This window comes from Buceros rhinoceros, unplaced genomic scaffold, assembly GCF_000710305.1.
Source record: "Buceros rhinoceros silvestris isolate BGI_N320 unplaced genomic scaffold, ASM71030v1 scaffold972, whole genome shotgun sequence".
In the NCBI taxonomy this organism is placed as follows: Eukaryota; Metazoa; Chordata; class Aves; order Bucerotiformes; family Bucerotidae; genus Buceros; species Buceros rhinoceros.
Genome location: NW_010396919.1, coordinates 1,293 through 17,861, shown reverse-complemented (window position 1 = coordinate 17,861; position 16,569 = coordinate 1,293). Strand labels below are relative to the sequence as shown.

General features: G+C 45.8%; 1 protein-coding gene across 1 annotated transcript in view; it reads right to left on the bottom strand.

The window, feature by feature from the left end:
• HEMK1 (HemK methyltransferase family member 1) overlaps window positions 1-15,478 on the bottom strand; it is a 25,998-nt gene extending 10,520 nt beyond the window's left edge. Inside the window, exons 1-3 of the mRNA XM_010146021.1 lie at window positions 15,218-15,478; window positions 14,646-14,737; window positions 12,896-12,989 (exon numbers count right to left, since the gene is read on the bottom strand). Coding sequence (XP_010144323.1) covers window positions 12,896-12,989; window positions 14,646-14,737; window positions 15,218-15,478 — 447 coding nt within the window. The remainder of the gene's footprint in view (window positions 1-12,895; window positions 12,990-14,645; window positions 14,738-15,217) is intronic.
• Between the last annotated feature and the right edge of the window lie 1,091 nt (window positions 15,479-16,569).

Here is a 16,569-nt window from a genome sequence, read left to right as displayed (position 1 = left end):
CTCTTTCTTCTTTAGGTCAACTTTTCTGAGCCTCTGCCATTTTCAACTCAGCTGTGTTTGGCTTTGCTGCTTTCCCAGAGGCCTGGCTCTGTCAGTAGCCTTTTGGAAGCCACTGGCTCCTCAGCTGGCTTTAGACTTCTCTTCACAGACACCCTTTCGGGACCTTCAGGGGCTTTTTAGCAACAAGCACCTTCAACTTTTTTTATTGTTTTTCCATTTTTTTTTCCATTGTTTTCACTCAAATCTTCTCTAGCTGTTGAGCTTGAAACAGTCAGAGATGCCAGTGCCTTTGCTCACCAGGTACTCAATGACAACAGCCTTCGTGTTTCTCCAGACTGGGCCCTCTGTCCTCCACGATTCTCTGTGCTCCTCAGCAATGAGCTCTGTTGCATTCAGAACCAAAAGCCCAGGAAGGAATGAGAAGCAGCCCCCAGGCAGCAGGGCAGTGTTCTGAGAGGCCCCACTGTTCCGAGAGGTGTGTCCTCCTGCAAAGTTAGGTTTGGTGACAAATATCTAAGCTAGCCTCAGCTAGGCATGAGAAGCCATACCGCCAATGTCCTGCACCGGCTACCACATTGTTACTAGCACTGTACTCAAGAGCTTTGCTAACAGCCTCCAAAATCACAGTCTCCTTGTTGCTGCTCTGGGATTCCTCTCCTAGAAAATTACAGAGGAAAACATTCTCACAGGCTCCCAACAGGACTATGGAAAACCATTAGAGGACTACCAGCTCTCAGGAAACAATAGGGGAAATTAAGCACTTTATCTACCTACTGCTGTTTGAGTGGCTTTCGCCTTTCAGCAGACAGCTCCAGATGAATCAGTCTGAAAACACTCTGCAATGGAGAGAGCCAGACTGTAACCGCAGCTGGTTTGGGGAAGCAAGTGGTGATGATTGAGACCACAGAAGAGGAGCCACCCAAAAAATTCTGCTCAACCACTAAATCATTCTTAAATACCAGCCATTTCTGGTCACTTACATATATTTCCAGGAAATCCCTACAGCAACTCAGAAGAACCATCTGTCTCCAGGGCTAATCACAGAGCAGCACAAGTTACAGATTACAAACTTCCAAATACGACTTCCACACAGTGCAACTGTTGTCAGCTTTTAACAACTTCCTTAAGGCTTGCCACTAGCAATTTCAAGCTTGACGTTTTTAATGGAACTTCTACTTTACACGTTCCTCAGTGAGAGTATTTTTAGAGTGCTTGCCAAAGCTCTTATGACTGATTTCAGGTTTTACCACACGTATATTAAAAAAGGAATGTTGGTGGTACTTAGGCTTTGTGTCCTACTTCCTGACTCCCTTTTTGTCCTACTGTCTTGGTTGTTGCCTATACTTCCTACTGAGGCAAAGGACAGTTCTCTCCTAAAACACATTTATCATAATAGTTCAAAATTAAAAGATATTAAAAATAATGTGACAACCTAAAGAAACTACATACTTTTCCAGACATTAGTATCTTGCTCACTCAAGAAGGTGAATAATTATGAAATTCTTTTATGAAATAAATTCAATTGGCAAGTAAAATAGAAGGTGTATTCTAACTGGCAAATTAGGAAAAAAATTACCAGTACAGATTATTCAATGTTGGATTACATCTGCAATTATGCATGTATTAAAAGCAAGAAGTAAAGACAAAACAGAATGCACTAGAATGAGACATTCTGCAATTCTGCATTAAGTGGCTGTCACATCATGGTCCTTTTCTTCACTTACAGCTTTCACATGAAAACCACACTGCCCCACCACCTGCAAAAGAATCAGGAAAACCCAGCAACCACGACTCAGAGTACGCTCAGTTCACCCACTGCCATTGCCACTGCATTTCCTTTTCAGAAATCGTAATGATTAAGTTACCCAAAATTGTTTTGAAACAATTCTTCAGATTCTTCTTAGTATTTTTCATCTTTTAGCAAGTGATCCAGCCAAAATCTGTGCTTCTCCAAGCTCTCATCACCTGATCTCTGCCATGATCACACCATCATCTCTGCCATGCCACAAGTGGAAATTGATAAACTACAGCACTTTGGAGAACAGAGCAGAATTCTTCAAATCTCACCTTGGGAAACGAAGCATTTCTGGCCATGCATTACAGTGTCCACACAAAGACTTCAAAACACTCTGCAAGACAGATGCTCCCTACCTCTGTACAGGAATCTGACTAGAACCACAGCTGGGAAGAGCAACAAGGAGGCAGAAGGTGCTAAGAAGAGGTGCCTGTCCCGGACAGAGAAACTGGGACAAGAGCAGATGGCCGAAGGCTCCAGTCTTTATTTTGTAGAATATGCCACATCTTCTCAGACTGAACAGATTCAGAGCACAAACATCTGCGAATATGATGCCACCATGGCTAAAAGCCATCTTAACTGTCAGTTTGATCACCAGCTCTAAAGGTTGAGAGATTAAATGATAAAAATTCCACTGGGAAATAAAAGAAAACACTTTGGCAGCCCAGGTAATTAACCTTTGGAATCTGTTAGGTAAATTCTCCACAACCTGGCACTCTGCACTGAAATGGCAGGCTGTTCAAAAGGGCTTTCACTCACACCATTTACAGGATTCAGCACATCAGAGAGAGAAGTCCTCCAACGCTGTTTTGGATAAAACAAAGACTTCACAATCAGTGTGTCTTTACAGTCTCTAAAATCAGGAAAATGACTTGTCTTGCTCAAGTGCCTTGTCCCTGCAACACACTGAGCACTTCAGTACCTTTAACACGTTTATCCCCCACAACTCCCATGTTCTAGATAGCCAACTGTGAAACAGTGACCATCCCAAACCCGCGAAGGAGGACTATGGCAGAGCAGAGCATTGAACCCAGTGCTCCAGAAACCTCATCCGCATCTTTCCAAACACACTTTAGATGGTGGAAACGGGTCCCCCAAACCCCAGTTAGGAAGAGGCAGGTCTACAGCTCTGTGAGGGCAACTAATATCCTGCAGAAAAGCAGAAGACACGAAGATCTGCTCTGATGTGATTCCCACATCATCTAAACACACAGTGCTTGGCTGCTCTTGAATTGTCTTTTTGTTTCTACTCTTGCAGATAAAAACTTGAGAACATAAAAAAAAATCCAAAGTGCTGTATTAAGGAGCATGTGAAATTGTAAATTAAAGAAGTATCTTAGAAATGTGACCCAATTCCACATTTACCCACAGCACACACACCCATGGACAGGATGAGTGCCCAACTGTGGAGTTATTAAAATTCAAGTGACTGCTTACAGTATGTGTCATTATTGTCAGTGACAACACAGCCTGTGCTAAAATCCTGCTAACCACTGCTACAGGTACTGGCAGATCTACTTTTAGCCTGGAGTCTGGTGTATACATACGTGGCTGTAAGTGTGGTATTTGTGTCAGAGTAGGAAAATGGAGCATTTTGAAGATCTTTTCTCCCCTGGTCTATGCAAGAAGTTCCTTCCCCTGGCAAAAGACACTTTCGGAAGGAGTGGAGAGACTGAATGGCAAACAGACCAAACCTGAGAGAAACCAAAATGCTGTCTCTGTTTTTGCTAACAATGGCGTGATGGCGGAAGGGCAGGAGGGGCCTGGACACGGCTTTGGCAGCTGCCATGACTCAGAGCTATTGACACCTGCGTGCAGGGGCAGACTGTACATTTCATTCAACAGATGGGTGCACAGAGATAGTCAAGCAGCAGAGAGGAAGGGCTAGAAGTCACATGGAAAGGTGAGTTCAGTAGCCACCGCTGTCCCTTGGAGCAAATCTTACGTATGGCTAAAACTGCCCCGCAGCTGTCCTCTTTCCCACAGCTTGTGGGATTGCCAGGCACCGTTCCAGGGCACACCAGCAACACCTGTGTGCTCCAGGGCCTGTTCATCACATGTTGGAGCCAGGGCAATAGGCTAGGCTTAGGAATGAGGACAGGCCACAGCTCTGCAGAGTTACTACAGTCTCTCTGCACACTGCAAACTCCTCTTGCACAGCGATAATGAACGAACTTCCTCTTCTCTGCCATTTTACAGGATTTTGTGGAAATAAATATTCAAGAAGATGTGAAGAGCACTAGCCGCCTCTGAAACCTGTGCACTCCTCAGGCAGGTAGGCTAGGTGCAAAGCAAAGCATCTGAAAGGTTTTTACACTGCACCGGGCTGGAGGAGATGCAGGCATCAAGTAATGGGTTTTCAGGGACCTACATTCTATTGTTTAGCACAAAATGGAGTGGGGAGAAGGCATCTAGATCCTCTATGTCTTTGCCAGAAGTGAATTTAAGAATCTACAGGGAAAAATGCAGAACATCCTTGGGATGGAGAAGGATATCTGGTCCTGACTAGCAAAGGAAGAGCTTGAAAAGACTAGCAGAGACTTACTACCTGTGGTTCCACATACAGGGGACACGAATATTTGCTTCCCACGCTCCTTAATTTCCAGCACTCAGAGCTTCTGAAGCTTTTGTCTCCTAGCCAAGCCACTAAGCATGTCCTCACCTTGTGATTCCAGGAAGTCTTGTCTCACTGCCAGATTCACCCTAAGTTCACACTGTCATTTATTTGGTTTCCCCCCCCCCCCCCATCTTGTCTGTTAAGTGAAACAAACACTAAACTTTTCAAACACCTCGAACTTCCCATGAGCCTCTCCCTCACCCTTCCACCTACAATCCTGTTCCCCAACCTCCCCCCGCTTCATGTTCTCACAGGTTCTTGGTATTACCTCCCCCTTGCTGTGGCCAGGTCTCCAGTTCACTGTATTTCTTGGAACTGCAGCTGCACAAAGAAAGCGTGAGGACAGTGTCTGCCAGCACCCAAACCACAAGCTCCACAGCTGCACAGTTCCAACCAGCAAATAGCACGAGGTCAGGCAGCTTTCAGCACCAAGACGGTTGGGAGGAGACAGCAGAGATTCTTGCTGCTCAGGGTGGTTACAGAGCTGTGTGGAAGCCCAGAGTTGAGGCAATTGTGCTACAGCCCAACAACCGTGTATGACCCTTCTGATGTTTCTGTGATTAAAAGTACAAGGCTAAGAAAAACAAGAGGAGAGGAGGAGTGGGAAAGACAAGGGTGGAGGTCACATTCACGCTGTGTTTCCTAGAAGTTCCCTTTCTTCCTGACCCATGTGCTGGGGGAGAAGCAGGGTCGACAAGGTTCCAGAGGTATGACCAGGGTGACAAGAAGCTCTAGCTTCCCAGGTTAGCAAACAGGACAAGGAAAGCAAAAGACACACGAAATCTGGGTAATGTTCTCTCTGCGCCCACACACTTCCTGGGAATGTTTTCCTTATCTGTGTGCTTTCCAGAAACTTCTGTTCTCGGAATCCAGGCCTTTCCATTGAGCCTGATCTGATATTAACCAAATCACCCCTCCCCTCCCGTTTGTCCACTTGGCTGCCAATCAGCACAGGACGAAACACCAGGAGGCCAAGCTGGAAACTCAACTCCATGGCAATGGCCCCAGAAGATCACTGTCATGCACCCTCCTTCCAAAACCAAGCCACCAAGCCAGCCCAGCGGGCAGCAGGCTATGGCAGTTTCGTCCTGGGCTCTCCTGCCTGGCACCACGGTAGGAAAAGTAAAATGTTGAAATTCCTCCTATACAGGTATAGAAATCAAACCACCAGAATAACTCCAGAAACAGCCACTGCTCCCGAAAAAAAAAGGTGGCTTTAGGCAGAAGAAATGACAGACCAACTGGTAAATGCACACCTAATACTGCGGAAGGGTTTGGCTTCTCTGTCACACAGCAGAAGCTCCTGATGTGTCAGGGCACATGCTGAGCGCTGTTTCACCTGCTGGAGGACAGAATGTGACAGTTCCCAGAAACTAGCAAAAGGCAACAACCTTTGCAACCCGTATGTGCTAGTGTCCAGGAGAAGTTACAACAGTTGTCACATCTCAACTTAGCCATGGCCAAGAGAGGCAGGAAGAGAGGACCAAAGGAAGTGCAAAAGGGCCGCACCTCCAGCACAACCCTCTGTCTAGGCACCTCTCTCCAGAAGCAAGTCACTTTCTTACTCTGCAGATACTGGTAGTGACCACTGCCAGATACAGCATCTGGACAGATGCACTAGTCCAGGTTGCCAATCTTCATCTCCAAAATTCCAGATACCTGGAAGCTGGGGGGGTAGGTGATGGATTTTTCTTCCCTGTTCATGTGGGAATGCCCTCCGGTCCCATCCCTCCTGTTACAGCCATTTTATAGTTTCTTTTCCTCCAGTTCCAGTCCTAAATCCTGCTCTAACTGCCAATGAGCTAAGCTACTCAGCTGAAACTCACAGAAATGGAGACCCTCTCTCAACTGGAAAAGGAAAATTAAAAAGCTAAAGACTTTATGAAGTTTTCAGCTCCTTAAGAGTTCTTCTCTAGGGCCAAAAATAATATAAGCATGAACAACATGGAGATCTGTGAGAACACATCTGGAAAGCCTAGATAAACTAACCTGGGGAACAGGTTTGAGCACGACTTAAAAGAAGGGCTGTTGTTTTCCCTGCCTTCAGCACAGACTTTACCTTTAAATTTACATTTTTGAGGCCATCCTGGAAATCATCAGCTTTGAAGTAATCCTCTGCAGTAGCACAGGCTTTTTTTCTTGCATAGGAAGCTAGGAGAAACTACTGCTGTAGTTCATCTAGGCCAGGAATAACCCTGCTTCTTCCTCCATTTCCTTTTGAACAAGAAGAAATCTGTCCTGGGAAAACATCCTGTCCTGATTTTAAAGCAGCCAGCAACAGACTCGTGCTAAGCTGTGTCAGTAATTAATTACACTCTCTGGTAAAGGTGTGCACCTTCTCTTCTGGCCTGCATTTATAGTGCTTGCTATATACTTGTCCATGAAACCAAACAGACTTCTGTTACCAAATTTCTGCTCCCTGTGCCAGGTAATTAACCCCTAAGCTTGTCTTTGATGAGCTAAAGGCAGATTTGTCCAGCTGTTAATACAACTACTGGTTCTTCTTCAAATCTAGTTTTCCATTTCTTTCTCAACTGATCAGTGGCGCAACTGGTCATGGTATTTTTGCAACTCTTCCATTACTGCAGCACAGATTACTTAATCCCGCTGCTTGTACTTTGCAAGCCCCTGTTAAAACACACAAGGATCACATTAGCCTCACTGAAAATCGGTGCTCATGATCAGAACATCCATAAGAGCCCCAATTCTTTCTCCAAGCTCCCCTGGCAGCAGAAGCCCCTCAACCACAAGGCACAGGCTGCATTATTTGTCTCTGTGTATACGATCCTGTTAAACACTTATGCCTAGCTCAGAAGACAAGTCCAGTGCCTCTGCAGCAACAATGGGCTCCCTTCATAATCCTCATTGCCCAGCCGCTGCGGTGCCACAGGCCACTTGCAGAAAATATTGTTTTCCTCCAACATACTGATAAAACATTGTCTATCACACTGGTCAAATCTGATCTGTGTGGGGCCACAACGGCAACGCCCCAGCTTTAGCACATTTGTTTGCAGCTATGTTTTGAAAGATAGCAGTTAATTTTTGATCTACTAAATAATGCCCTAATGCATTTAAGTTCAATATTACCGTAGATGAGACACTTCAAGGAAGGACCTTAAGCTACGTACAAGATAGGGCACCATTATCCTTTTCACTTCCCAAATTGGGAAGCCAGTGAGCAGAAGGGAGAAGCAGCCCTCCTTTGGAGAGACAACTGGTCTTAGGCAAAACCATGGAACACCCGCCCATTTCCTGCCTTCTGATCAATGTTGTACTCAGCAGACTGTGCGACCTTTTGTGACCCTCTGCGGCAATGAATTAGGGAAACGAAAGGCCATTCTGTATCAAAAGCTTCCTTTTAGTACTGATTAAGAAAAAATGTGTGCACTGCTTTAACATAAAGCACTGGAGAAAGGCCCCACCTTGCAATCTGTATATTTGCATATACGTATCAGGAAGCAAAAATCCTTCCTTCTCTTCGTGCTTGACCTTCTTGAAAGGTTAACCATCCTGTTTAACTAGAAGTTAAACTTCATGAACAGTTTCTCTGAGCAAATCTTTGCTCAAAGTGCTTTCACACAACAGCCCAGCACAATGACTGCCATCAGCTGACAGATGGAAGTGAGCAGCAATGATTTTGGTGTATTAAGCCTGTTATCACGGGAAAGAAACAACTTGGGAAACAAGTTAAAAGCTCAACAATCCTAAATGGAAAAAAGAACTGAGAGCGACAGGACTAACAATTACAAATGCTATAGAATAGAGCGTGAATGGTTAATGAGTTAACACAGTAAGAAGCAGGGGCTCTCCTGTTAAATGAACAGGCAGCACCAGAAGCAAAGAAAATACTTTCTCCACTCACAATACAAAATTAGAGAGATTCGCTGGCAGATGATGTCCCGGCAGCTAGACACAACAGACTCCAAAGAGGATTAAACAAATTAATGGGGGACAGACCCATTAGCGATTATGAAGCAGGATGGCTCCAAATCCAGCTTTGGCTAAGAACAGTCCTTAACTGCTGACTGTCAAAAGAAGGGGGGATCTTTCCATACCTATCCTTCCCCTTGTGATTTTGCCCCCACCACTGGCTACGAGCCCCAGTCAGGCACACACATTGAACCAGACAGACCACTATAGTCTGACCCACTGATACTCTTTTCTTGCTCTCACACGAGGTTGCAACCACAAAGTTTTTTACGTTGACTACTGAAAAATGTTGAGCATGGCACAGAATTGTATTTTCTTTCCTTAAGGTGTCTCCCAGAGTAAAAACACACATCCTCACCCTTCGTTGTTACCCCCTCACAGGCAACAGACTGTCCTCAAGACAGTCACCACAAGAAAGCCAAGAGAGAAAAAAATAAGGCAAGGTCTGAGCTCATACAGAGATCACAACAGGCCAGGGAGGTGCCACCAGTGGACTCCTGGGTGGCCTGAGGGTCAAAGGGGATGATAGGACTGTGACAATCCTCCCAAGCAGAACTGAAGGTCTCCTCCAGAAAAAAAAAGAAACCAAAATCAAACCCTCAACATCCCGGAACCCAACTCTATCCACACAGTAGTTGCGAGGGATAAAAAGAGACCACTTGGTTTCCACTGAACAAATAAGCCTTCACTTGCTTTAAAAGACAGCATCTGAGAGAGGAGGGGATCAGAAACACTAGAAATCTTGTAAATAACAGAAGACAGAGCCATCAGGAACTTCGCCATCCTAAGCCTGGAGTGCCCTCTAGGGGTAAAAGGCTGGTGAGCCCCTACCCCAAACTACTTCCTTCAGAGAAGTCCTGGGCCAAAGCAAACCTTCCTTAATGAAGTCATGGCAAGGCTTCTGTTAACCTGTGTTTGCCTGAACAAAAAAAGGAATTACATATCCACGGTTGGCTGAGTTCTCCTCCTCTTTGACCTATTTTTCCTCTGATCCACAAGGCTGCGGTCCAAGTTTTAGAAGACCTTGCTTTGGGAAAAGGACTTTCTTCTCCATTAACACAGTGGCAGAGCAATATTGGGACAGGGATTCCTTGACATGACACTAATAATCACATAAGAAAGAGTTCACAAGACTGAGTGCACCCCTAAACTGTGGCCCTAACACCTCCCCAGTGCAGAAGCCTGGCTCTGGTGGTCACGGAAAGAAAGTGGTCAGGAGACTGGATTTCACAAGCCCTTGCAGACCCACTGGGTGCTTGTAGCAGCAAGTCCGGAGCTCTGCTCACAGAGGGCAGGTAACCAGAGGAAGGTGAGACAGGATGACTTAACAAAACCCTCACCAATGCATTGTGTCTGTGCTCACAGAAGTATCCATCAGCCCTGCACATCCAGAAGTTATGACTGAATACAATCAGCCCTGCTATGCCACTCTCACAGCTTAAACAGGACCTGCTAGTTTCCTAATTTTGGCTGCCTATCCCCTCCTCGCCCAGATTGCCACAGAACTGAAGAACAAAGCTGCATGTGCTGAAAAAATATTCCCAGAGGGACAGAACGGGAGAAGGTTCAGCCACCAGAGAGAACTAAATAGACGACAAAAGAGCAAAATTAGACAACTGAGCTTCTTGGTTTGCATGTGTCTGTCCCCATGACTGAAACAATGCTGGTGGTTCACGTCATGCTGTGTTTGCTCTTGCGCCATTACCAATGCATCTGGGAGCAAGAATCACAACCCCTTTGTTATGACAATGGAATAAAATATGTGCCATAAAGATGGCTCCTCCTCTTTTCAGATTTCAAATCCACAAGCAGGAGCATTTGCAGAAGCTACATAAATATAACTAGGGAGCAAATTTTGCAGCTCTTTGTGTATCTGCACTAATGAGACAATTTAGGGAGTCACAAGTACAGGACATGCCACGTGGCTTGTGTGTGCAGTCACAGAGCAGCAACTTGAACCTGGGCTATCAATGTTGATACTGAACTGCTTCCTCAAGAACAAAGATTATTTAAAGGGATTATTTGGTGAAAAGTTTCATCACTACTGGTTTGAAGAATGCTGCAGACAAACCCTAACAGAAAGAGACCAAAAGGTGCCGCTAACTTCAACATTTCTGAGGAGGTATTTCCACTACAGCTTTTAAGTCCATTGAAGTCTGGAAAAATTACTCTGATGAAACCCTAACTCAAACACACCTCACAGAGCTCTGAGTCAGAGACGACCAACCTTTCCTTCCTAGCAGAAGGAAAGGATCTGAACACTAACCCACTTTGTCCAACAGGTTACACACGGCTCCTGAAAGCAGCACACGCCTAAAGCAATGTCCTGCTGCTGGGTACTGCTCAATAGCTGGATCTTGTCTCCATGTTCTTCTCATCCAAGTAACCTCCTCAGCACCAAATCACAAGAAAATGCTCAGTTGCCAACAGAGCTCCATTCCTGATCTCTGGCCTTTCATAATAAGTGTGCTAAAAAAGCGCCTTCATCATTAAGTACTGTGACACATTAAATAAAAAGTTTTCCCAAAGTTTGTGTTAAGCTGTTGATGCTACGGTTTTGCTCCAGGGTAGGTTAAGTGGTTTGAGACTTGGCATGTTACACAGCACTGCGCTTCAGTCTGGCCAGCGGAGATGCTTTCACCAAAAACATGCATGTGGGCTCAATTAAGAGTGTTCTCAGGCACCAGCCACCCGACTTCCACTCCACACAATAGGCCTTTGTCTGAAGCTGGCACTGCATGGAGAGAATCAGAGCACAGCACCAGAGGAAGCCTCGTCAGCAGATGGTTTGACTTGCAGAACATGTAAGTTCTCCCTGGTTTTAATGCTCATGTTACATCCATGAATTAACGGGGAGTCAGAGGCTGGAAATGTTCTCCTGAATCAACTGGAGGAGAAATACTGTTGATAATAACAAAGCTAACCATCGCTAGTCTCCAGCTTGCAAAACCATTCCTTGGAGCCCTATCTCCAAACCTAATCACCACAGAGTGATCAAGCCCAGACACAAGAGAGCTCACAGCTTTTCTGGACACAAGTGTTATCACCACGATTTAGGACCCAGCAGGCTCTCGATGAGATGCTGCTGATGCCCCCACACCAGATCAAGACTCTGGTTTTGAATATTCTATCAGCTGAGATGAGAGAATGTCTAAGTGGCAGTTGTGCTGATTCCCACGACAGTGTCTGGAACCATCCCATGGATTTCAGTAGCACCCTCTTCTATGGGCACAACAGAAACACAGGTTATCTTTGCCTTTTACATTTTGTGTAATAAAAGGTGTTGGATGAAGGATTCTGGAGACTGCACCCTCTCGTTAGTGAGCTGCTGCTTTCTTCATAATTCCCAATACTATTCCTTCACCAGAAAAAGTAAAGGTGGTCTTTCCACCTCCAAAGCCCTCAGTCCCTGGCATCTCTTCAGACATTGTCAGTAGGAGACATCCTGTCTGAACGAGCCTTTTCATTTTTTTCACAGCATGCCCCCTACTTATAGGGATGCAAGCAGAGGGCCAGCAGCACACTACAACAGTCGCCATGCAGCAAGCAAACAACTGAATAAATGACTAATAGACTAAAATAAGTTTAAGATTCTGGAACTCCTGAATGGACAAGGTATGGGAGACCACCTCATCTCCAAAAGTTAATACAGGCTCCAAAAGAAAATAAATTCTCAGAAGAAAAAAACCCCACAAACTGACAAACAAACAAAAAAGAGTTAACCCAGGACAAACAAACAAAAATAATCACAATACCTAAAACCTCCTGAGGACTAGTAAACAGAAAGACTTCCTTGCTAGGATGGTCCATGAGCAGAAAGCTGGGTTACTGTCAGGGAAAGTGTCACCATGTAGTTCTTAGCCTTTTCCCTAGCAGCAGGAACACTGGGGAAAACAGTTTTACCTTGATCATGTATGGCTGTCCTTTACATTCTCACAACTGACATTCATATTTCATTCCAGCCCAGGTGAGAATTTACCCTCTAGTTTCCAGTGCTTGTTTTGTTACCATTCAAGAAACAACCCTCTGGCTTTCAGTGTTTGTCCAGAAGTCACTGTGGAGCCACCAGACAGGTGGCAGGTGCCCTTTCCTACGAGCCTGTACTGTTTCAGTCTGCACAGGGATAAACAAGCTCTCTGGTGTCCATTACCATTTTCCAGTAGCAACTTTCTACTACTGCTTGGAGATTCTTATCCTTGTATCAAAGCACTAATCCACTAGGATACAGCAGTATAGGTTCTGAAGGAGTCATTGCTATAGCAGAAGCAAGGCAAGAAAGTAAAATCGTTCCACCAACAGAGCTGGATCTCTCTGTCATTAAGTGTTACACTAGCTGGCAGAATCTCTTGCTCTGAGCCAGGAGCCAAAGTTCACCAGCACCAGTTCCAGAGTACAAGCTTAGAATCCCCCTCTGTTCTAAAAGAAGTGATCTGACCTTCTCATCACCACAACCTCATGATACACAAGGCACCTTCATAGCAATGCTGTGATTGTATTGTATGACATAATACACAGATTCGAGCCCGCCCCCACCACCTTCCCCAAATTCATACCTCTGTTTCAGGCCGAGGAATAAATACTGGAGGTCTCATCTTCAGAGTGATGTCCTGAAAGTCCCACTCACCAAGCACATACTGCACTGGCATTCTGTGGCAGGCAAAAACAAGAGTGAACACTGAGGACTACACCCTGTGAGGTCTCAACACCAGGCTTCCCTCATTACTAACCTGATAACCCTTCTGAGAGTGAGCACCTGGACATCCCTACAGCTCTCAGAATCACAGAGTCATTTTGGTTGGAAAAGACCTTTAAGATCATTGACTCCAACTGTTCACCCTGCACTGCCAGGTCACCACATCCCTCAGCACCACATCCACACATCTTTTAAACAATTCCACGGATGGGGAACTCCACCGCTGCCTTGAACAGCCTGTTCCAATGCTTTACCCTCTCTGTAAAGAAACTGTTCCTAATATCCCTTAAACCTCCCCTGGTGTGATTTGAGGCCATTTGCTCTCTTACTGTCACAAGGCAGAAGAGACTGACCCCCATGTTGCTACGACCTCCTTTCAGGTAGTTGTTGAGAGTGATGAGGTCTCCTTTAAGTCTCCTTTTCTCCAGGCTAATCACCCCCAGTTCCCAGTAAACACTGTAAGGGTGGTCAAACACCAAAACCAGCTGTCCAGAGAGGCTGAATAGCATCTATCTCTGGATATATTAAAAATGGACTTGGGAGTGGCTCTGAGCAACTTGCTCTAGTTAATCCTGCTTTGAGTAGGGGGGTGGACTAAATTTCCAGAGGCCTGCCAGCCTCCATGATTCTATGAATTTTGGGGCTATGTTTTCAGCTGCTGTGAGCATATCTCACTTCTTCATGTAGAATAGCAGATATTTGTGGCAACCTTAACAACACTTAAGACAGAGCAAACTGCAGGTCAGACAGCTCTGGGAATTTTCCATTTCTGCTCCTAACAGAAGACTGAAGAGCAGCAGAAAATTTTCATGGAAGACACTCAGATCCTGCTAACACACAGACTCCCTGAGAAACCTTCATAACCTCTTCTGCTTAAGTTGTGGCAGCATCAACCCGCACAGCAAAATGAGGATCCACATCATAACCACACTCATGTAAACAAGCAGGAGGATATTACCTCCAAACACACTCCCAAGCATCTCCCACCTCTAAATGATCCAACTTCTGGAGTATTTCCTCTCCCCACACACTACTTCCCAGGCCCAACCCGATTCCAGGTAGCTCCTTCACACCAAATCCAATTAGTTGTTGTGTAAGAGGACTCCTCACACAGAGCAAGCAAATGGAGGCCAAATGGAGAGCAAAGACGCAGCAGTCATGGGTACCTCTAACCACCAGGGAAATCTCTCTGCAGGCAAAGCCTAGAAAGAAAAGCACAGCACCACCACAGACCAGTACAAGACTGGCGGCTGAAGAGAGCACTGAATCAGACAGTAGCAAACAAGGCTAAATTTTGTAAGCACAGAAGGGCTTAATGAAAATGTTCCCAATTCAGTGTCAGTACTGCCAGTTTCCTGCTCCTCAGCAACATCCCATAAACCCGCTTTGCTTGCAGACAAGACAGACAGGTGATCTGCTACCAACGGGTGATTTGCTGTCAACAGCAGCAAATGCCCATCATGTGAGTCACCATGAGAGACTGACACAGCACTGTTATTTGACATGTCAGCCGCTAATGGTCCTCTACCTTCTCTCTGCTACCGTTGTTCTGGTTGTGTTAGGACTGCAGGGAACCCTCCAAAGGAACAATTGTAAGAGGATGCTCCTACCTTTCTAGTCGCTTGTTGCTCAGCTGCTGGATTTGCTCCTGCTGCACTACTGTAAGTGGAGCGTGGAGGCTTTTGGAATTCAAGCTCTGAAACTGAAGACAAGATCACTTTAAAACCCGCCCACTTGTGCCACCTGGGTGTCCTCTGCCCCTCCCAAGGGCATCCTTCAGGGACACCCAGCATGCTGACAAACACATGCCTGGTACTACTGGAAACCACAAATGATTAGGAAAAACTAGCTGCATGTTTAAAAATAAACCTGTACAACTGTTTTGCTGCTACTTTTGGGGGCTCAGAAGAACAGGTAAAATTAAGAATTATTTCACCAAGCAAGTCAGGGTACAGTGTGGGTGTACATGTCATGGGTTACATTTCAGTCTCTGCAAAAGAAGGCATTTAAGAAACCCCAAGTGTACTACTGGCATTAAAAAAACTATGCCTCACCCTCTCTGCCATTTAAGGAAGGAAAGTTTGTTCTGCTTCCTAAATGAGATAGAAAGAAAGGCAAGGGATTCAACCAAATGACAAGGTGAGAAGCAGGCACAGACTTTATTCTTTTCCTATTACTTAACTGTTTTTGCTCCCAGGACAAATGACACGATATATTCACTGGATTCTCGTGCTTCAGGGATTCCATTTGTCTCAAACACCTTCTGCCAGTAGTTGACCACATCAGTGGCAGTCACAAGCCCAGGTCTTGCAGTGCAGCTCTGCCTCAGACACAGACGTTTTGGACTGAGGACAGGACCTTTACTTTGACTCAATCCCCTTGGCATGCACCACAATGAGAGACCAAACAGCCTCCTGAGCAGTGGGCAGGTGAGGTATCTCATTGTTGGGAAATCGGCTCCTGGCTTACACACGTGCTCCTCTTGCCATGGGCTGATCTAGCCAGTCCTGAGACCCACAGGACACTTGGTGCTACCACAGGCCACTGCAGCTAAGCAATAGGTGATCACAGTCAGGGGATTCTCCTCAAGGCAGCAGGGAAATGGCACTGGTCTGCATCTCTTTTGATCTAGAAAGGAAAGCAAAAGTACAGCTTGAAATCTCTTGGGCTACCAAATCACAGATTCCCCCCTGACGGAATGCAGACTGCTTGCCCTACTCCCAGCCCCTAGGTACAAAACCAATTAGTCACACCCTAAGATCAACAAAGGATCACCTTAAGACAAGATGTGAGCAACAGCTAAACAGCTCTGCCACCACAATCCACATCTTTGCAGAACTGCCCATCTCCACCAGTTAGAGCTATGAAGCCAGTCCATGTCCATAGCAGAGCAGAAGCGAGCGTGCCTACGCACAGGCACAGCACTCCTGTCTGTCCTTGGGCCCAGAAAGCCACAGACACACCAGCCTTCAGCTCCAGCCCTTGGCTCACCACCCCGGTTCCCTGCAGAAAGACCTTCAGTCTCTCCTAGATCTTTTCTTTTATTCCTCTCTGTTCATAAACCACAAGTTAGTGGGTGTGCTCACAGAAAACCTTGACTCCATGGGTCAAGGGTCCTCCACACTGTCACCATCCGCAGAGAGCAGACAAGAACCCACAGAGCCAGAGCAGAGCTGCTAAGAGCAGAGCAAGGAGGAAAACTCACAAGGTACAGCTAGAGGGAAGAGAAACACTTGAGAGATGCAAAGGCCAGACAAGGCAAACCCTACCAGAATGAAGTCAGTCTCTTAAAGGAGAGAAGGGGCAGAGCCAGAGAGGGAAATAAAACAAACAAGATGACTGCAGAAGACAAAGGACATGCAGCTTTACAAAGCAGCTGCTGTGCATCACATTTAGAACTGTGTGAGACAAAGAGAACAACAACCCCACTTTCCTGCTGGGATCCACCAGAAACAAGCCCCCCCTCCCTTCTGACTCCCTAGAGCCACTGTGGGTTTCCCTAAGCACCCATTCCCACTTCCATTGATGGCTGCT